Here is a 23,348-nt window from a genome sequence, read left to right on the forward strand (position 1 = left end):
AGCACTAGTAGGTCCTGGGTTCGAATCTCGTGAGGCGAGGTCATGGATGCGCACTGCTGAGGAGTCCCACAATAAGGCGAAACGGCCGTCCAATGCTTTCAGGTTTTCCCTGGTGGTCTAGCTTCAATTGACTCACGCTTTCAACTATGAAAATACTAAATCTCCACAAAACCCCTTCTGATGATAATAATTATATTCATATTAATGTTTATAATATTTAGTTGTATCCAACTGATAAGAAATCGTGTAATAGAGAGAATTCAATATATTCTACAAACTGTATTGTTCTTGCTCTGTGTATATTTTTCAAGGAGTCTAATTATATGAAGTGTTTTATTTAGCTGAATTGTAATGAGGAATTAATTTAAATAATTAGTTTCTACAATTGAATTAAAACTTCTAATTTTAGTAATTACTATAAAATTATTCTATTCACTACTAATTCAAGACTTCTCTTTAAAAGTAGTTTTGTGTTTTTTCCTAAAAAAAACAAAGAAACATGACTTCATTCTTGCATATTTTTATGGTATACAATGAGGACTGACCTTGGTTAGACAATCGTCTGTGAACCTACTAAGAAACAAACTCACGACCTTCGACCTATAGGCAAGCATTTAACTTCTAGAATACTGGGATGACATATGATGGTGTGCTTATCTAATCTCAATGAAGTTGCAGTATTGAATGAAATTTGTTAAAAACTTATATTTTCATTAATCTCATTAAAACAATTCACGCTGACAAGAAACAATTATTACTTGAGAGCTAAGTATTCTCATTTAAACACCAACATTAATGACTGAAAGAAGAGGGTTTATTATTGTATGTAATGTTCATTTTAGATATCAATTATATATCACCCTTGAATAAAATTATCAGGAAAAAAAATATTTTTCAGCTATTAAACCTGATAGATTAAATCCATAATTCAGCTGACGAAATTAGGAAATATCCTGGTTTCAAATACCGCGGGTTTGGATTGTGGATGCACATTACTGAGGAGTCCCATAGTAGGACGAAACGTCCGTCTTCCATTGCATTCCAGGTTTTTCATAGTGGTCCAGATTCAATTGACTAATGAATTCAACTAATAATGTCACATTTAGTTTTATTAACAGATTATTCATATAGAGTATTCTATATCAAATATCGTTTTCCACTTTAAAAGTGATTAATTATAACAATTTATTATTATTTTTATTTAAACACATAAATATTGATACAAGGGGGCACCAGATGCATATGCGCTACACAAATCTCATTTGATTTGTTTGAGAGCTATGATACTGCCCAGGTGCCCAAACTGAAGCACGTGGTTTTCTTAGGGGGCTTTTGACTCAAAGGTCTGACCCACATGCCAGTGGAGCATCGTAGGGAGATGCGGTCCCATGGAAGCCGGTGACCAACGATTGATTCATACGCCATTTGTTCCATCAGGATACTGGAACTCATGTGCACCATTGGTTTGGAATCAGGGTTTCCCAACTCCCCTAGGTGGAATTCCCGTGTCCACCAACCCGGTTAAAGCGCCGGACATTCGCTTTTCGTCCTTTCAATTTCGTAAACAACAGTGATGCCACGAGAAGGCAGTGAGTAGGACTTCCCTGACAAAGGCCATGTGAGAGCATTTCGAGAGGGAGAGCTAACTCTCCCCACTCTCCGCCGTACCAGGGCATTTGAGGGCTATTATAACAATCATTTAACTAGATCAAGTAACTCTTTACATCATCCTTGTTATAAGAATCATAAAAAAAACACAGTTATCTTTTTGTTATAAGATTATGAGAACATATTCTAAATTGAAAAATACGTGTTGTTTATTTTTCTCAGAGTTAATCTTTCAAAGGTGATGGAATGTTATTTTGAACAATTGGCTGTAAATTTTTCAAAACATCCTAACAATTTGAATCGCCTTGAGGTCGTTTAATTAAAGAAAAAATGACTCTTTATACGAACTAAGCAATTCAAGATATTGTCAGTGTTTATTTACTTTTATATATGCTATATAATGTTTGTTATTATATATTCCCTAACCTTTTCTTTAATCTATGTTGCTCAAAATGTAAACATTCATTTGATGTTATGTAATCAAAATATCCTTAAATAGTTTTCTTGAACCGAATAGTAGACAGTAACTGGATATCATTTATACATAATACATTCTCCACAAATAGTACTTATATTGTAATGAATGAAAGCACAGGTGGGGTACGACCAAATGTATTTTAGCATAAGATTACTTAGTTATTTGGTGAATTGTAAAAAAACTATACGTTCAATACTTCATTTGCAAAATGTCCATTAATTGTCTCAAACTTTATTGTCCCTTCATTCCCTTTTACCCTCTGTTGCAATTCTCTTTTATTCAATCATCTCAACCTTTTGCTGCCAGGTTTTATTCACTTTTGATTAATGTTACATACTACTTATACCTGTCGAAATAAGTAGCATACACTACAGTATTTCTATAATAGTGTTCACCATAACTTTCGGTATTCCAACTTGTTGTTAATTTTACAAATCATCTATTTGCTAGAACAAAAATCCAGTTCATCCACAGAAGTCAGGTTAGTTGTAATCCACTTGCGATGGAAACACTAAACATTATAAGCCTTATCTATTCATTTAAAGCATATTTCTTAAGCTTTTCGATAAGTTTATACATTGTAACAATTAACTCAGTTTATAACTCTACTACAATTCACTGAAGAGTAGTAGTATTCCTTTGAATGATAATTCAGAACTTTTATCAGAAATTATCTTCCTCCGTAGATGAGCATTATGCTATTTATCAAAATCTTTAACAAAAAAAGATTAAAGAAAATAGGGAATGACATAGACAAAGTGTATGTACAGCTAGCTAGAAATTTATCACGAATATAACCCATAAATTAGACTTCTATGTAAGTGCATATATATATATATGCATACATACTCATCATTTTAAATCTAGAACTGAAAATCACCAATTGGTGAGTATATATGGCAACATTTCTGCAAGCCAAAAAAAAAACCCAAATCAAATTGTCAATGATTTATGTTGTCGGATTATTTGTTTGTTTAATTTTTTTTTCTTTGAAATTTCTATCCAGTATTTGATGTTTTTGATGTGAAAAGTTCCATTGAAAAGTCCTTAACAAATTATACTCCATTCAATAATACCTTTTGAACATTCCTAGTTTATGGTCATAATATATGCGTAATGAATTTTTGTTTGTATACTACTATACTACTAATTTCAACTATTCTTACTTTAATAACGTTTATTTGGAAAATTTAATGAAAAAAAACTTAAGATTTTATATGGAAACCATTTATCATTTTAGATAACACGCACAAATGTAATTGTTTACATAGAAATAAACAAGTGTTCTAAGTTGGTTCTAAGAAAAGCTTCAATGTCAAAAGCCCTACTTTACAGTTTATTTATTGTATAGGAATTTCATTTAACCTGATATTTAATGTCAAAGAAAGGTATATGTATAGCTAGGAGGAATGGGATAATGCAAATTTACAGAATATGGTTTATTATTGGGAATGCAACATAGTATTTGAAGATGAATCTATGTATGTAAACTGATTACCTAATAAATGGAAGAAGCAACAGCGATGATGGGTCACTGAATGTCAGATTATGTTCACTTAAGTTTTTAATTATTTGTTATCTCATAATTCGTATTGTAGTGATTGAATGCATCTATAACTTTACACTTGTTAATCAATTAGTACTGTCCAACGGTATGCTCATCTACTCTTTTAAGTTTATAACAAATCCTATCGATATGTTGTGATGTGGGTATCAGTGTAAGTGACTAGAAATCTCGTGCTTTATGTTTTGGTGTAGAGTGATTGGAGATAACCAGTGAGAAACCCTAAAATCTTGAGAGAACCAATGATCCATGAAGGGTTTAAAGCCATGCCATCCAGCTTCACAGTCAGAGATGTTACTACTGAGTTACATGGACTTCAATTGACCACCTGTAGTATTGAGATATTTAAAATTTATTAATCGTTGATTTGTGACCAATGTCATATTTGTTTAGTCCTTAATTTCAGTCTAACCCAGTGATTTTGTTTCCTGGCTATCACTTAGTTATTGATTGTTAATATACTTACTGCACTTATTTTTGTTTTTTATGAAATCAGTCTTAACAGTTTGGCAATATATATTTTCAGAAGGGTTTTTGTGAATATTATAGTAATTTTGATAGTTGAGATCGTGAATCGATTGAAGCCAGACCACCATGGAAAACCTGAAAGCACTGGACGGCCGTTTCATGATCTCAACTATCAAAATATATATTGCCAACTACTAGATTCTTCACACTGATACAGTTTTTTTAAAACAGGAACTTGACAAAAATATCTTTATTTGTGTATGAAATTCAGAGACAAAGCCAATAAGCATGTGACTTAATTTAAAACATTATTATCCAGTTTATTCATGAAGATATGAAATCTAAAACTTATACATTACTAACACTATTCATGTATAACCTTATTCATAACACAGGAAACGCAAACTTGATAATGATAATATTAACACCAATAATCACTTACTTGGAAGTAAGAAAAAGTAGTCGATCGTACTATTTATAACAAAGTATATGAAGAGGTAAGTTAAACGTCACGTTATCTAACCTTTGGTGCTGATCTAGTTCTAAGAGGGCTTCTAGTATAAGTGAGTTAATGCGATATACTATAGCATACAGTTCTGATGTCAGAAAAATGGGAAATCTATACGATTTGAAGGTGAATGTAATCTAACTCATTTAATAATCTTAAGTTTAAGAAATTAACGTTGAACGACAATGTTTGTTCAAAACAAAGAATGCTGCCTAATTTTCTGACGTAGAGTTTGTCGTGCAGCGTTCCAAATCGCAATCTGTTAATTTAACCACTGCCCTACACTTCAAGTTTTGAAAGGAAGGGTCAATATCTGCCCTAAACAAAGTTGATAGTCTAGAAATATGGTCATATCTTATTGAAATTTGATACGCGATAAATAAGTTAATAATAATGAACAAGCATTAATCAACATTTGTGTTCAGTTAACAAGAAAGCGACATAACTCTTTAGTATTAACGTAATATTAATGTAACCAGACCTATCCAGAATCCTCCGAAGATAAACCTGGTAGATCATTACTGAAAAGATAAATATTGTCTTTGCCTTACAATTAGAATCATATTTCATGGACTTGATTGTTGAATCTGACCCATGTTTCTACCTTACTTTGCCACTCCATAATATCTCTTTGTAAAAAAAACAATTCGTCATCATTACATAAAAATCGATTATTTTATTCAATTACAACTCATGATGTTGAAACGTAGATCTAATATTTCCAGTGAGACTTCAACAAAATGATGAAGCTTGTTTTGAGGGAATATTTGTGAACTTGAAGACCATTTTACTTTATACTGTTTGATGAAAAATTACCACAGCTTTATTCTAATTAGCTTCAAGGATGACTCTCACTAAGTTCCAGTAGAAAATCATAACTCATGTAGTCATATATATCTGAACTGTAACTGTAGCTTATCGATAATATCAGATGATGTTCACGTTATATTATGATAACATTGAAGCTTATTAAGTAAACCACTTGATTCCAACTAAGTGATATCGATAATTGAGTGTTTTCGATCCTTTCTTGTATGACATTACATGTATCTATACTCCAACTGATCAGACTGTCTTTTAAATGATCAATATGCCTCTGAATATAAATAAATCCTACTAGATGTTTAGTGATGTATGTGTATATAGATATATGCACACTTTCTTCTCCCCATACTGTTTGCAACCTAACTCTTTTCATTTCTAAATTATTCAACATACCCTCAAAATTACAATAGACATATTTCTCTTTAACTCTTTTCAAATCGATAGAGTTAGGACTTCATTTATTTAATTAAAATAAGAAAAAAAACAAGCAAACACATTTTGATTATCAACTAGATTCTAGGCTATTAATTTCTTCTTTTGTTCACTATAAAATGATTCTGTCTCTTCATTTAAATAAAAATCCAAAATTTAATAAATCAATTTTTGTCTGAGAACAAAAGGGGGGGAAAGGGAACCGTTTTTCTGTTTTTGTGTTTCTGTTTTTTTGGTGTTGATTTGATTAGGTCTGTCATTAATTTTTTTCCAACAAGAAAATTAATTAATTGTTCCTTGTGATGTATTACTTAAATATATATTTAAGATTAGTATTATCATGTATTTCTTGATTATTATATTAAAGAGATTATGAGTATGTAGTGAATACCAAGTCTCTACCTAACTGAATGAAACCAAACTGATGTATATCATTCATGGCATTCTTTGTTTTTCTATACATCCATCAAGATGTATTTCAGTGAACTTAGTTGGAACTTTACTGTAAAATGTATTTTCTTCAATGACTGTTACTATTTTGTACAGAGATAATATATATGAAATCGGTTTCATATAAGGATGATACTCCTCAGTTATGCGTGCCTGCCAATGTATATGGCCGGGAATATATGAACACAAAGTATCAAGTTAAGTACAATACCTGTAAACCAATATATATATATATGAAAATCTGATTATTCCGAACACCATTTAGGTGTATTTTGAAATGAATACTTGTACTACTCAGAATAAAATATAATTTGTCTGTCCTTATTTGAATATTAAATCAGCTTTAGTCGTGCAATAGTATCAATGAATACTAGGTTATTCAGCTGAAAAAAGGTTAATACCTCATTCTCCACTTATTTTAGGAAAAACACGAAGATAAATCTCGAATTGATGATAGTGTATGACTAACTGTAATAAGTCGACAGTGAATGATTACTAAATAATAAGTAACGTTATATTTGTCTAAATCCTCTGTGCTCATCGAATTTTATGGATCACGTGAACCTGAGTTTTGTCTATATTGGAATTCAACTCTGTCTATGACACCATATGTTGTGGATTTGAAACCCATTAGGCCCATTGATTCAACTAAAATTCACTATAAGGCTTGCTAACAAGATATCTTTAATTAACATAGTGATTTTATGTTTCTTCAATCGGGTAAATAAATACTTCTTTTTCAAACATTGTCACATTGAAAACAGTTATAAAATTTAAAATTTACAAATATTTTATATAGTAAGTGTAAATGAACAAATAATACTATCTGCATATATTTTCGTCACAATACTTTATAGTTACGTATTGGTGGCTCCAAGAAATTCGCTGATGATGCTGGTGTAATTAAACGTTTGGAATTTCCAGCTCGTAGTGTTAGTGTAACATATGCTGCATTACATTCTGGTTATACGTATACAGTTAGTGATCTGGAACCGAATAGTGTTTATGATGTACAATTAAGTGCATATTATGATTTAACATTGAATATGCAAAGTAATTGGGAAACAACAAGTTGTTTTACTCAAATGCAACGTAAGTTTAAATTTTTGAAAGTAAATGAAAAAAATCAATGAATAAGTGAATTTTTTTATTGGCTATAATTTGTAGAGGCATTTCTTTAAATCAAAACCTAAAATCCACTTTCTTAGTGCTAAACACATCCCGTAATATACAAACCAATGGAAATAATGAGCTGATATTTTGTGGTGCCAATATTATAAACGAATATTTATTCGGAAAGGATCCAGAATAAAATTGTCTCAAATGCTAGAAATGTGTTTTAAGTGTCATAAAATGAATCCTGTGTGCTACAAATGTGATTCTATAAATACGAATATAATGGGTGTAATAAATTAATAGGCTTCAGTTATATTGTTTCCTCTCAGAAAATTCTCCAAAGTCATGGGATCCAAGATAATGTAGAGACTAGAGAAAAGGTTAATGAAAAGCTGAGACAAAGTAGACAACTTAAGCAAAAATCCAGTAAAGTAAAACCTTAAAAAAACTAAACGAATATGAGAGAAATAGAAAATAGCCAATCAATATGATAGAAAGAAAAAAGTTCCGAATATCGCCGGTGACTCATCGAGTAAAAGGTGAATGGCATTGCTCCAAGAAATGGAAGACTGAAAACAGAACATTTTCGCAAGTATAAGTGTAGTAACAAGAAGGCATATTCACTGCCTAGTAACATTATTTTAATGAATGTTTTTGACCAGGTAATAAATCAACTATCGATTTAGAATGGTTGTAATAGCTAACTATGTTTAATTAATTCTACACTTGATAACTGTTCACAAAATAACCATCCTAAAATTGGACTGTTATACATAAAATCTATTTGATCATATGATAATCATTTCTTTATATGGGACTAATTTCAAGACCAACTAACCAAGTTCTATTATTAGATCAAGACTAATGAAGTTTTCCACCATTGTTGAAGTGAGATAGTCATCTTGTTTGACTGAACGTAATGATATAAACCATAGCTTAGATGGATGAAACCAAATATTTTAATGTATCATATCTTATATTTCTATATATTTCATAAAAGGTTACATTATTATTATTATTAATGGCTTTATTCAATATTATATTTTTAGTACAATATAGAATTCTCAGCATGACGTATTCCAACAAGTTTCCTTTTGTTTTTTCTTGATCGATATTGACGATAAATATTGATAGATCGCCAGTTAGATATTAACATTTCAGAAGTCGACATTTGAATATAATTCATTCTTTTCAATGCATATTGCCAGCTATCACGATGTCTCTAATTGTACTTTTTTGTAACTTGTACAGCAAAAGGTCGTAAACTTTTCACAAACGCACCTGAATACATTATGTGATTAATAGACATAATGATGTGTTAAAACAAATAAAGACAGATAACTTATTGAAATACGTAGATGGAAGGAACAGGTAGACCAGATATTCAAGGACGTTGCCAGGATAGTGACAGTTACTTAGTTGAAAAGTATTAGTTTTATTTGATCATATAAACTTTCATAATAGTTTAGTGCGTAATGTAAGGAAGATATTTAAAAAAAGGATTATATTTCTGGAAATTCCAGTGATTAGAATTGAAAATACCAGTTCTGTTTAATTTCCTTAAGAAAAAAAATGAACAAAATTCACAATGAGTGAATATAAATAGATTTGAATAAGTAACCTTTTAGAAATTATGATCTTTCTAAAAGAATTGTATTTTGATAAGTCAACATTTAACTCTCTTGAACGGAACAAATACTTACTTGCTTACTTACGCCTGATACCCCTCGTGAAGAAGCAAAGGCCACACATCATCATTCTCCATCCAACCCTGTCCTGGGCAATCCTTTCCAGTTCTTTCCAGTTGTTATTCATCCTTTTCATATCTGCTTCTATTTCCCAGCGTAATGAACGGAACAAATAATTATTGATTATTTTTTCATAGACTAAATGAATGAATATTGGTATATAATTGATATTAAGTGTTATGCCAGTTTTTAATTCAAGTTCTTATTTAGCCCAGAAAGTATAAAGCATCAGACTACTGCTTACATCATAGTAGTATGTCACTGAAAAAGAGTAAAATATAAGAAAAAAAACATTTTCTAGTTTTTATCTCATACAGTAACATTTCGTTGCTTATGAAAGACTTTTATATGGATTTTACAGACTTTACAATACAATTTACGTCAATTTCATAAACTTATTACATACTGCAGTGAATTATTAAAATTGAGCGCATGATTTAAAGCTTAGACTAAAATAACTTTCTTGGTATTTAGCTGTTATTCAAAGATCTTTCGAACCGTATCGATTAGTTGTAAAAACTGGTCTCAGATTGGTCAGTCGGTCATCGAACGTTAACTGTGACAAAACCTTCAGAGGATTACTGATCATGAATCAATCTACTGACATCAATTCTCATTTATTTTAAGTCTTTTAACACACCATAGTTATTTAAGACCACAGGTATGGACTAAAATTAAACATTCAAAGAATGTATTTTAACCCTATAAACTTCAGAATGGTTAAATTATTTTTAGGTGTGTACACCGTCATTTCTGAAATTGACCATTCTTTCTCTCATATCTAAACAAAGGTTTTCCAAGATGATTTTCTCCACAAATCAACACTAACAGAGGAAGCACTAAAATACAAGGACCGCTGGATAATTTTTCTTCTTTGTATGAAGGTTCTAAGCGTGTACATTTATGACCCTAAGACGGATTGGATTTAAGACCTATAACTTTCCCATATCTCCTAGACTACTGAATTGCAAACTTCTGATTCACATTTCTAACTTCTTTTGGTTTGTAATGCGCAATCAATCAATTTTACAGACATCCAAGTACTACACTACTGATATATGTGAACACCCATTATTTCTTAGTAGAAATTTGAACATACCTTGAATGAAGTCGGTGAAGATTAAAACATATTTTTTAAATTTTGTATTTCATTGATCACATGTTATTTTTTATTTTCTTTCAACGAATATGCATTTGAGATCATACAAGACCTTCTATTTATCATATTTCATGTCATAAATTATCTGGTTATTCTTTTTAATTTACAGGTCCACCTTTTCGTACCAACACCAATACCGGTTGCTGTATCACCAAGTCGATTACAAGTTTTACTTCAGTTAAGTCGTGTCAGTGAGCAATATGGAAAAATACGACAATATTTTCTAGTTGTTGCTCCCGTTCACTTAGCTGATAGTTCCACCGAAAAAATAAGTATAGACACAGTAAGTAGAAATACTGTTCTATTTTGTTTATTGTCTCAAATAATTTCCTTTCTAACGTCTAATTCATTGTAAACTTGGTGAAAAGTAACACGATACTTAATTTTAAGGAAAAATAGATCTCATATACAAAAAAAAGAACCAGTGAATAGACTCAGTTAACACAGATTATGATATGTCTTTAAGTATTAGGGTTTTTTATTTGTTGAACACAGAATTATTTATTACATACTACTTAAGCAAAACATCCCAAAATAGGATTAAATTATTCAGTTGTAATGAAAATATCTTTTATTCAGTCTGTGTCCACCCATGTATATATACATATATATGATGGTATCTTAGCAGCTGCAAGACGTCACGCCCTTTGCAGTAACTTAACGTTTATTTATATTATTCATTATCAAATGAATTTGGCCAAATTCCCATTCTTTTAAGTAGTTTGATATAAATATCAAAGTAAATTGTTTCTATTTCACCAGTGGAAACATTTACCTTATTTTGTAAAATCCTCATATTTTTTTATAAAATAGATTAGAGCCCATGATAACATTATTGTTAAACAAGTATTCAGTTGAGATGGTGTTTCACGAGTGTAACGCAACATAGCGCAGTTATTTTAAATTCAGCTAAAAAAGCAAAGATGGATAGTGGGCTAGCAGTAGAATCTAGGACGCGCGTTTCATCCTATTTGGGACTAGTCAGTTGGATGGACCTGCATCTCAGAGTTGATGTTCACTCTGGGACTCGAACCCAGCACCTTTCGCTTCTAACGCAATCGCGTTATCCACTTAGCTACTGAGTCCTGATAGCCTCTTGTTTGTACAATGGGGTGAAGTTTAAATTCACTTAGTATTGTAAGCATCAATGGGAAGACTCAAACAAACAATACTAAGTGAATTCAGCTAAAAAAAGGTTTAATAAATGAGTAAATGTGTAGTCGAAATATTTTATGATCGATAGTGTTGATGGAATTTCATCAACTAGGATCTTTGTCATTTCAGCTTACTGTTCTTAGCATTTAAATAGTAGTATATAATCAGAAGAAGTCTGTATACTCAGATTTCGAGCTCATTGATAACATTGTTTATCTGAAGTAACTAGTAAAAATTATTAGAGCTGATCTTTTGAAAAACTCATTAACTACAGTGCTGAATTAATCTAATGATGATTCATAGGAAATACACTGTGCATAGCAGTATGGTTAAATGATTGGGTCACCTATATTTCAACTGTGTAAAAATTCCAACAAAACTGAATGTTTTAAATTTTTGGAACTGAACAATGATGAATATTATCTGAATGTACTCGTGCTTAATTATGAAAAGGCTATAGGTTACTGAGATACGTAATAAATAAATAATATATTTGGTTATTTGTTCCCTGAATAAGTGGCTTACATTAGGTAAAGAAACGTCAAAAAATCTATTTTTTTTCTACTCATTGGGATATTATGTTTATTTATAACAATCTACCAAATGCTCAATTTATTCGAAATTATGAAATCAAACCTTGATAATGTTACCTATTGAGATACGTAATGTTAGAAGACTTAGACAGAATCAGTGCATTTTAAACAGAAATAGATGGTGAATAACAATGGAATCCAGGATGTTCATATAGTCCTATTTAGGACTCGTCAACTAAATGTACCTCCATCTAGTATTTGATTTTCATTCCGTGACTCCAGAATACAAGTCCATCCAACTGATGAGTCCCAAATAAGACGAAATGAACTTCCTGAATTCCACTGCTGTTCACCATCTATCTCTGCTTATAGTGTTATTCATAACTAAACCTTCCGAATAATCACAGCTTACTAACTTCTGTTATTAAACTTCAGTAAACCAATTTTGAATTTATGTTAATGTGTTTATAGGGAAGTAATAAACCTGGACAGAAAGAAACAAATAAGATATTTGTATATTTTGTGAAATTATTGAAAATTGAAAGAACTTTTTTCTTTTCACTGGAATTGAATTTTTTATGACTCAGCATTTTTGTAAGCGAACGAATTTTACTTGTTATTTCGTCAAAACCAAAACAAAACAGAAAAAAATGGAACAATGAGTCAGACTACTGTTAAAAATGGAATAGAGAAAATTTATCAGTAACCAAACGGAAAAAAACATATATATATATATATATTCAACAAAATCTGAGTTGTACACCGTCTTTATTCGAAATAGCTAAAACATATAATGTATCGAATATCGAACTATATGTAAATGGCTAGAATGCCAAACTTATGGTGCTTATTAATGAACTAGAAATTCTTATAATTTACAAGTGCCCTTCAAGTAAGTAAGTACTAATATGGGTAAATGACATAATTTCCTAGTGATCAACCTTGTCCAAATCCTTTCTGCGATATATCCACAATCTCATAATATGAGAAAAACCATCTTATTTAGGGATTGATAGGCTTAACATTGAGACATGTAACAATTTATCTCAGCATTAAGAATATTTTTATATAGTTGAAATCATGAGTCAATTGAAGCTAGACCGCCATGAAAAACCTAGGAGCACTGGACGACCCTTTTCGTCCTATTGTGGGACTCCTCCTCCACAAAACCCCTTTCTGAATAAGAATATTTGATGCATATGTTACATGTTTTCATCTAGACTGTACTACACAAAGACATATGCCTTTTTTGCAAGGAAAAAAGGAAGAGGATAATTCATGAGAATTTTATTGATGATTAATAATCGGTAAAGTATGTTAGTAAAAATCGTACTTGGGTATAACTTGTATCATTATGTATTTTTATCATCGTTACCGAATGATTTATGTTATTTTAACAAGATGCACTTAGGATAATCAGAAAGGGTGAGACTGTAATTTATGGGCGACCTTTGAAAGGACTCAAGTGACCTTGAGAAATATTAGCCAATCAGGCAACAGTTAGTATGGAGTAAAAATATATTATACAAAACCAGAGAATTAGAGTGGATACACTTCTTTTACAAGGTCCAAAACCTTTTCAAGGTTAGAAAGAGGTTCAAAGGTTGTAAAATCGTAACTCATAAGATAAAGGAACTCATCCATATGGCTTCATTGTTTGCGTGTACTCCGGTTGTGTAGGCTTGTCCTTTTTATTACGCATATATCCCTACAATAATCATACTACTGAACAGCCGAAGTTTCAGTAACATCTGCGATTAGTGCAGTCAATGTTACTGGTGCTTTTACCATACAGTTTTCGGCAATTATTATAATATACCTTAGTCTCAATCTGGATCGAGCGAAAAAAGTTCCTATTTTGGCAGACATCTCCCTCCAACATATGTTACATTGAAGGACAACATCATGGTAGTCTGCACAAGGTCTACAAGTAATTTAATTACCGCAATCACAAATACAAGAACTTCTTATTAGTCTCATTTATTGTAGCTGCTTAGTTGTCACATCTTCTCTGAAATCCTCCGTGAACCGATCGTACATGACAATCAGGTACTGGAAGTACCGGATAAAGGAGTGTTGGGCATGGGGTTAGCGACCTTATCCCGTAGGAAACTAACTCGCTAAAAGAACGCTAACCAGAAAAAAATTATTCAACCCATTTAAATGTACAAAAATACAGAAATATATTGTACTCCATTATCTTCTTAACTGGTTCATTTCCTTTAAAAATTCCGAAGTGTCAAGTGTACTTAATACACTGAAAGCTATTTTGAGTTAAGTTCACTTTTAATTTCTCCATTTATAATAATAATTTTACAAAATATACTACTTGAATGTTTAATTAAGTAGTTTACTGTAAAATTTAAAAAGATAACATTTGTAATCACGTGAAATTGTGCAGGAACAAATTAAGGTAATATTGAAAGTTATCATGGTAGATAACAGATAGTCATATGTCTTTCATTTATAAAACACAAAACTTCAGCTTAAAATTACTGAAATCGTAATCTGATAAACAAGTGAGTCTTGTATTTAACGGTAAGACATTGTCCTGATTACCTAAAAACCATCATCCAAATGCTTATTAAATTAACGTGTCAGTTTAACTCTTCCAATGAATCTAGAAATATTACTTCCGATAATCCGAATGAATTCAATCATTACTTATTATGAATTGAACATTAATAAGTGTCAATTAACGGAATGGACATTCAGTCTAATTTACTGAATATTTCTTTTTAATTTCTAACGCATTTGAATGAGAATTGTACACAAAAACTTTTACAGTATGTCTTGAATTAAGCAGAATTTGAAATAAGATTCTTTAAGGTATGGGATGAGCAAAACAAGGATACAATCCACATTAAAACAAAACACTCGCATATGTGGTTCTTCATTATCGCGATTAAACCATTCAACTTACGGCTACTCAGTTGTATTTTGTATGGTGCACTCACTGTGGGTTGAGTTCATTTGAGATACTATTGAAAACTGAAAAACACTGATCAGCTACTTGGTCTAGTTTGAAACTCCTTACCAGTAAACTATATCACAAATTGATTGGATATACATTTGTGCCGACGGACACTGACATGATTGCTTTAATAATTAATCATTCACTGAGTAATCTGATAGCCCTGGATCCAATCCCTGTACGGGACGTGGATATAAATTTCTGTGACTTCTCATACTAGAAGTAAGAAGCTTTCTGTTGCCTTCATACTTCTAATAATACCTCAGTTATCATCAATATGTGTTAAGTACAACTTATAAACCAAACCAAAATCTATAAAATTCATCCAACTGCAATGTGTAGTTTATTTGAACGACATTCAATACACTTCCGTATAGACAAATGAAGTTTGTTATCCAGAACTGAATACATAAGTCAATGTTTGAAATTCAAACAACATTCATGATTAGAAACTTTTAACTGAATTCAGAGTGTACTTTAAACCATTACAATATTATAATACATGAATACAAACAGAACAACATTGGACAATGTCCGTAAACAAAATATACGTTTAAATTATTTATAATTTCTAGAAGATTTTAAAGGTATTTTAAAGGTTTCAGCTACCATAATATAAGTTTCATAATCAGAAGGGGTTTTGTGGATATTATAGTAATTTTAATAGTTGAGATCATGAATCAGTTGAAGCTAGACCACCATGGAAAACCTGGAAGCACTGGACGGCCGTTTCGTCCTATTGTGGGACATTAACACCGTTGGGTGCCGACTCAGTGGTTTAGTGGTGAAGCGCTCGCGCGCGAAACTGATAGGTCCTGGGTTCGAATCTCGTGAGGCGGGATCGTCGATGCTCACTGCTGAAGAGTCCCATAGTAGGACAAAACTGCCGTTCAGTGCTTCAAGTTTTCCATGGTGGTCTAGCTTTGATTGATTCATGATCTCAACTATTAAAAATAAGTTTTGTATGCTGATATAGAAATATTTCTTTCAAAAATAGGTTTACGAAGATTAATCATTGTGTATTTCATTTTCTTATAGACGAATTTTGTTCGATTGTTGGTATTGCGTTTGTCTGTATATTTGTATCCATTTATCACTATTCTCTGATAATTTCCTACGTCAATTACTCTCTATTATATATTTAGAAATGTTTACATGTATGGTCACAACGCATGGTGACATGCAATCTGCCCTCGGAGTATGTATGTTTTGTCATTTAGGTTAAACACCATTTTAAAATCACATTTACAGACAACTTAGTTTAATTGTTAACTTTAGTGCTAAAAATTAGGTAAAGGTGATGATTAGTTAACAAACTGATTTAAAACTCTGTTCATTTACAATTCAATTCAGATATTATTCACTAATCAATCATATCAGTCTGTGGAATAACCATGATTTTACAATCTGGAAAGTAAATTAATCAGCTGAGAAACAGTAGTAATTACAGTCGTAATTACAGTAATACTATTAGAGTAATGAACGAAAACATAGGTGGGGACTACTTAATATATTTTGTTACAAAATCATGGAAAATCATGATAAAATATGAGAATCATACATGACACACTTCATTTGCGAATTTCCTTCATTTGTCTTCCGATTTACAATTCCTTTCTAGTTCCGTTCTTGTTTTCTTCAAGTCAACCCTCATAGTCTTCTGCTGCCAGGTTTTCCATTTCCAATCGGTATTACTTACTACTTATATCTGTCGACATAAGTAGCATATGTCACACTCATCCCCCCGTTAAATCATATGCTACTATCAATTCCGTACATTAATAGTTTATCTATTTTTTAAAATAGTATACACGTGACCAAGAGGAGAATATTTAAGTCAACGTTCACCTTCTTTTCTGCTTTTAAAATATGTATACATAAATGTATAGAAAACTTTTTGTATCTACATCTCTCCCCCCAAAATATGTAACACAGTTTATACGTACACACAATTAGAATAACAATACTGTAACAATGATAATCGAGACAGTTTTTTTTCTTTCCTGTAATTACCATTGGAATATGTTTAATATCAGAAAATTCACCATCAAGCAAAGGAGACAGAATGAAAGATAAAAGTTGAATTTTGTTGAAGTCAGAACAAAAAGAACAAAAAAAAACGAATAAATATTTAAATATACTGACTGGGAACAATTTGGAGTTTTGAAAAAAAGGATATTGGAAAACTCACATTTTTTAAAATGTGTTTTGTTTATCCCTACTATCTTTGGGTTTTGTATAAAGGTTGTCATTTGTATACAATACAATAGAGTATACATTATTGAAATGATTAGATGAGAGAAAATTGACGCTTACTGATAAATTCAGTATAACAAACTTCAGTTCATAATAACTATAACAATAGTAATAATAATAATAGTAATGGTAATCATAATGGTAAAATGCCCAGCTAAACTATGGACAATAAAGTGTTGTTCCCATTCATTGTTGACCATTTTTACAATTAGCCGACATAATGATATTATTTATTCGTATGTACATAGGCAAATATTTTTATTCGCTCATTATGTAAGTTTTAATAGACAAAATTAAGAGAAATGGTCAGAATAGTTAAATTCTGTCAAAAAATAAACCCCATTTATTTTTGTATTCATTTTTTGTTGCTAGGGTAATCAAATCCTATGCAGAGTATAGTTTTATTCGTTTATTCATTTAAAAATATTGATAAATGTTTAGTTAAAAACATGGTACAATCGTTTGAAGTGGTCAGCTAACTGATATTAAATTTGTATTTGAAAAGGTGTCTTTCGACTATACGATGGATTAAAAGTACCGAGAGAAAATGATAATTTAATTAATTAATCTCATAGTTGAGCTACTAAATATTTTTAGTACAATTAGGGCAAAGTAAAAGAAACATTCTCCTTATGCTTACAGATATATCTAGACTTGTGTTAAGTACTATAAGTAGCCATATATTAACTGTTGAACATCTAATTTAAATGAAAAGTTAATCAATCTTATCACCACCTACACCGTATTTCCTAGATCATCATCATGTTATAATAATCCAATAAGAACTTTGGATGTGTAGTAGGATTGTATACATCTTCGATTCTGCATTGTATATACTTATTGATATCAATATCAAAAGTATTTTACTGTCTATATATTGAACTGCTTACTTTAATAACACCACAACATTAAATTATATACATATTCTTAGTCGAATTTACAAAATCGAATAACAATAAAGTCTAACACCATAGAAATAACTATTACGAAGATTGTAAAACAGTCGAACAAAGAGATTATCTAACCAAATGAAAAAAAATGATTGTCTTCGTGATGACGGTCTACAGGTGAAGTTGATGAATATCTAAGAAGCTGAGAAGGAGCCGAACATATTCCATCCAATTAGCTTTTGGTAGAACATTCCAGAATCACTACTAACCCCCTGTATGCGGATTGAATAACTATAATGATAATTTCGTTTTTATTAAAAATTGTAAATACCTGACAGTTTTGTACCATAATTGACACTGTTTGGAATAATTTTTTTTCAACTTGTCTTCTGTCTTCTCTTTTTACGACTTGGGAAGGTTCTAGAGTTCGAGTGTCAAGTATTATGCGACATACTAATAATTTAAGTTCGAGATATAACAGTCTTTATTCTAGTATCAGTCAACTAGATCGAACATATACTCATCATTGCAAAAGATTAATACAGACTAGCTGATTTAGTATGATTGAGTAAAATGATCAAGTAAACTTTTATTCATATGTAAAAAGTGATTATGATTTAATAAGATTATTAGCATATTCACAAGTTCACAACCGATGATGATGTCATTAAATGTATTAGGAAAAGATTCTGCAATCCACGTATCTAGATGGTGACCTATAACGGAAGACACTAACACAGTTCTGTGTTAAAATGAATCAGATTTTAAATTCTTCCCATTTTTAAATGAGTATAACATCTAATCTAAACTCATGATGGTCATTTATTTACCATGTACCAATTGATGTACTCGACATCAAGCTGTATTCTTTTTGTGTTACGTTTTGTTACTAACATAATGAAAAAATGCAATTAGATGAAGCATAGTTTATGCCCAGTAATTATTAGTTAGTGACGGTGATTTTTGAATAAAGTGGGCAATGAATAGTTCTTTATCGGGCTTTTTCTTTTTGACCAAGTTAATTTAGTTCACTACTATGTCTAGTCTAGAATTAATTCTGTTTGATTTTGTAAAGTATGTTCTGTTGCATAAGATACAATGAAATAGTAGCTTAACAGATTCAATGTAATACTGATTAACTTGATAGTAATAAATATAGCATTTGGCATAACATTGTATGTAATTCTGATAAACTTGTTTCCAATGAGGAACATTATTGATTGCTTTTTTTTTAAACCTGAATAATCAATAATATTCACACACTTGTAATCACTACTCTATTTATTATTATTCATTGAAGGTATCTGATTAATATACTACTTTGGATTTTCTTTCACGATTTCATAGACAATTACAGCATCTAGAGGTCTTCCAAGCTCGGAAACACGTTATGTTGCAGCTCGTTATTTGCAAGATTATTTTGATCCCCCTCCAAGACATTCTAGAAACTTTACACTTGGTAGTTATAATGTAAAATCGAATAGACCTCAAAGACATGTTAATTCGAGTCGAATTCCACGTCAGACTATGACAACGGATGATGAATTTTTATATGAGCAAGACTCAGAAATTATGTTTGATAATAAAGCTTTGGTTCTTGGACAAGAATACAAGGTATGTATTGAAAATTTAGTATAATTCTACTTTATCTGGAATGGCTATCATAACACTCATTGTGTAGTGACTTTTGCTCAAGATTTAAATGTTGGGCGGCTGAAATCAATCTATAAGAAACTCCGTGAGTATGTTTTGCACTAGCTAGTACTTACCAGTAGGGCATATCAACGACTTCTGGAAACATTTGTTCACCGTTCAATTCAAAGTTGTTACCACCGAGCTATTCTAGCCACCAATGAACTACTGCAGAGATGAAGAATTCATGCCCATTGATTCCTAAATAGAAACAAGAGGCCTTAATGATAGCTTAGAGTAAACTATCTATGCCTACTGTATCGTTTGAAATAAATTAAGTTAAACATCACGGATTCCATTGTGAAATTAATCTTTATTTTTCGAAAGATGTCACTGTTAGTGTAATTCATTTGATAAAGTATTCACCGTTGAGTAAACAATCTAGTTTTGATTGTAAAGTTGTTTATGATAACGATGTGTTTTAAAGTATAGGAACCCATAACCTGTTTCATAGTTCCACAAGTAATGTAAATGTTATTTTAGTGATTTCTGATGATAAAACGTCATTCATGAGCTCCTCACTATTCATCTCCAAAACACACTTAATTGAAAGTAAAGCGCACCAAACATCTCCTACAAACTAATAATTTTCTTTATAAAATTAGATTTATTGTTTATTTATCTTTTACTCTTTTTTACAGTCATTTGTTAGAGCCTGTGTATTTCAAGAAGATCAGTCTACTTCTGATGGCCCAGAAGCATGTACATCATCTGCATGGTCTCATGGTTTTGGACCAGATCGCCACCTTCCACCATGGAGCGAAATGATGAATAAGCATTTAAGAGATAGCGAATTCAGAAATAAAAATAATTTAGATACATCTGATAATAGGAATAGTAATTCATTAGGATTTAGCCTAACACGTGGTTTGACGGGATCAAACAGAGATCTATTTATTATTGGACTAGTTGCTGTTATCATTAGTTTGGCATTAATTGCCGTGATATGCATTGCATTTGGATGTTTTATACGGTAAGAATACCAGTCTTCTGTACATAAAATTATTATCACTATTATTCATATTTTCTCTTGTGAAGAAATTGTTTAAAGTAAAAGGATGTTGTGGCGACCGTTCAATTTCATAGATTGTATCACGGACTGATATTAATAAGACAACCAACAGAAACCAGATAGCACTGGACAACTGTTTCGTCTAAGTATATGACTCCTCATCAGCGTATGGTATCGTGAACTGCTTAAATTTAGACGTGTGAAACGTTAGATACTTGCTCATTGGCCTATAGTTTAAGCCCTCAACTCGAGTCTAGAAGGTCTTCAAGTCTGTCCTAGGTGAGATCTTGGTTTTACACTGTGGGAGGAACTCATGTCAAGATGAAAACGTGTACTGAACTTCAATGGCTTTTTAACTAAATCAACCATTATGTAAACTAGGATATTGTTAGTAGATAAGTACTCTGCTTTTAAATAGTGTTTCACAGAAATGAGACCACATTTCACCTTATTCTGCTTGTACGGACGACATCACTTTTTCTTACCAAGATATTTGAAGTTAAATCAGATTACATATACTCGGTTTTAGTAAATGAACTAAAGTATACAATTTTTATTATACTGTTGCAACTGTTAATAAAATGTGATAGAGCAAACATCACTATTAGTGATGAGGTCTGTAGCATGTACAAGTTGAGTAAAAATAGGCCTAACTGGATGAATTCTAACTTGTGACCACCGCTGTGATCCTCCTAGCCCAGTTATTATATTAAATATTCAAGTCTAACTGTATGATGAATAAAGCATTTGGATTTATTAAATTCCATTTAAATAAATTTTCCTTCTGTTTTAATTAAAGTCGTAAACGTCGCCCGAAACTAATTAACCATTTAACTCCAAATGATTCGACAATGAAACAACCACTGATGCGAATGAATGACTGTGGTCCAGCTAATGGCAACAGTTTTCCTTTAATGACAAGTGGAATAGAAGTAATAAATACTAATTTTACATCCTCTGTCGACAAACGTGGTAGTTCGGTTGTTGGTAATGATAGTTTAAAAAGTGGAACTTTAATCGCTGCCTCTTCACCAGGACCACCACAATCCTCATTAATCTCCTCAATATCAGCCACAGGTAGACCAAATCTGATCACATCAGCAACACCAAGCCCACTTACAGGTATTGCACAATTGGATCCAAGACATCACGTTACTCAGGCTCCTTCTCCGATAATCGATATGTCAGTACACCATGGTTATTCACTTGGTTTGACAAATCTCAATAGTCCACCAGCAATTCAACAACCAATGAATCCTTTTATTTCTCATCGAGGTGGGACTTCAAGCAGTCATACAGGAAGTCATCCAAGTTCTTTAACTGGCAGTGGAACAGGTGCAGCATACAATGTAATGGGAATAAATAATAACTGTGTTAGTGAAAATAATGCTGCTACAATGTATGACGGTTTAATAATTGCAAGAAATGGCTTACCAGGTTCTGAAAGTGGACCTGAATCCGCATTTGACATGCCGCACTTACCATTTGAAATAAAAGGTAAATAATAACATTCAATTTAACGAGATAAATGGTTATAATAGGAAAATAGTTAAGATAAATATTGTAAATGAAAATACCAGAATGAAAGAAGCACTGCCTTCTTCATGTCAGCGATCCTACCACCTTAGTACATTGCTTAGTACGGTGCTGAAAACAATTTGGATTGGTAAATGTGACATGAAAGCAGATAAGTGGACAACAAAAAATGGACTGAGAACATCCCTCAGCGTTTCCATTTTTCAAAAATTGTTATACCCAACGGTTTCATTCATTTTTTCCGTTTATTTATTCGATGAATGCTGGGTAATATAGCATAATCTTTATTATTAATTTCAGTACAAGCATCTAGTTATTAGGAGCACCCAACTATATACAAGTCAGTATAGTACAGCCCATAAATATAGTGCAAGCCTGCGAGTGAAATGACACGTACTATAAGAATTGCGTTTTACTATACAGTAGCCACACATTTAATGAGCATACAGTTGAAGACATTCCTGTATAAAACACAGTGAACATGGAAAATGTCATGGACAGACTGAGCCGAAATAAATATATTAAATTAAATTTGGAAATTATCACTGATGTACTCATCAGTAGGGTAAAACTAACCTACGAGATAAACCCAGCTTACGTCCCCTATTAGTGGGTGAACAATCCAACGCTTGGTAGATTCTGCTTCATAATGATATGAATAGGCGACATCGAAGGATCAATATATGCGTATAAACTATTGTTAGGCATCTAAAACAAAATTAAATTTAGCTAACAACCTGTCAATTAAATAAAAAACAATTTATTTCATTGTAAACATCAAATAGAAAGGAAATATGATATGACCTAAAGAATAAATTTCAGGACACTTTAAACAAACAGAATACTATTACCTTTGTGGATATTGGTGTTCAGTCAATAGTCAATAGATAAAAAGATGAAAGTGTTCACCTTGGAAAAGGGAATGAATTTCAAAGTAATGCTGG

General features: G+C 31.5%; 1 protein-coding gene and 1 non-coding gene across 2 annotated transcripts in view; one reads left to right on the plus strand and one right to left on the minus strand.

Moving 5' to 3' along the window:
• Smp_134180 (putative receptor protein tyrosine phosphatase) overlaps positions 1 to 23,348 on the plus strand; it is a gene marked incomplete at both ends in the record, with an annotated part of 55,364 nt that overhangs the window by 16,710 nt on the left and 15,306 nt on the right. The window contains 5 exons of the mRNA XM_018800024.1: positions 7,191 to 7,445; positions 10,466 to 10,639; positions 19,512 to 19,778; positions 20,498 to 20,829; positions 21,668 to 22,365. Coding sequence (XP_018653879.1) covers positions 7,191 to 7,445; positions 10,466 to 10,639; positions 19,512 to 19,778; positions 20,498 to 20,829; positions 21,668 to 22,365 — 1,726 coding nt within the window. The remainder of the gene's footprint in view (positions 1 to 7,190; positions 7,446 to 10,465; positions 10,640 to 19,511; positions 19,779 to 20,497; positions 20,830 to 21,667; positions 22,366 to 23,348) is intronic.
• On the minus strand, positions 11,371 to 11,437 carry Smp_tRNA_01570_Leu_TAG.1.1. Its single transcript has one exon. It is a non-coding gene (tRNA).

Source organism: Schistosoma mansoni, chromosome W (genome assembly GCF_000237925.1).
Source record: "Schistosoma mansoni strain Puerto Rico chromosome W, complete genome".
NCBI lineage: Eukaryota > Metazoa > Platyhelminthes > Trematoda > Strigeidida > Schistosomatidae > Schistosoma > Schistosoma mansoni.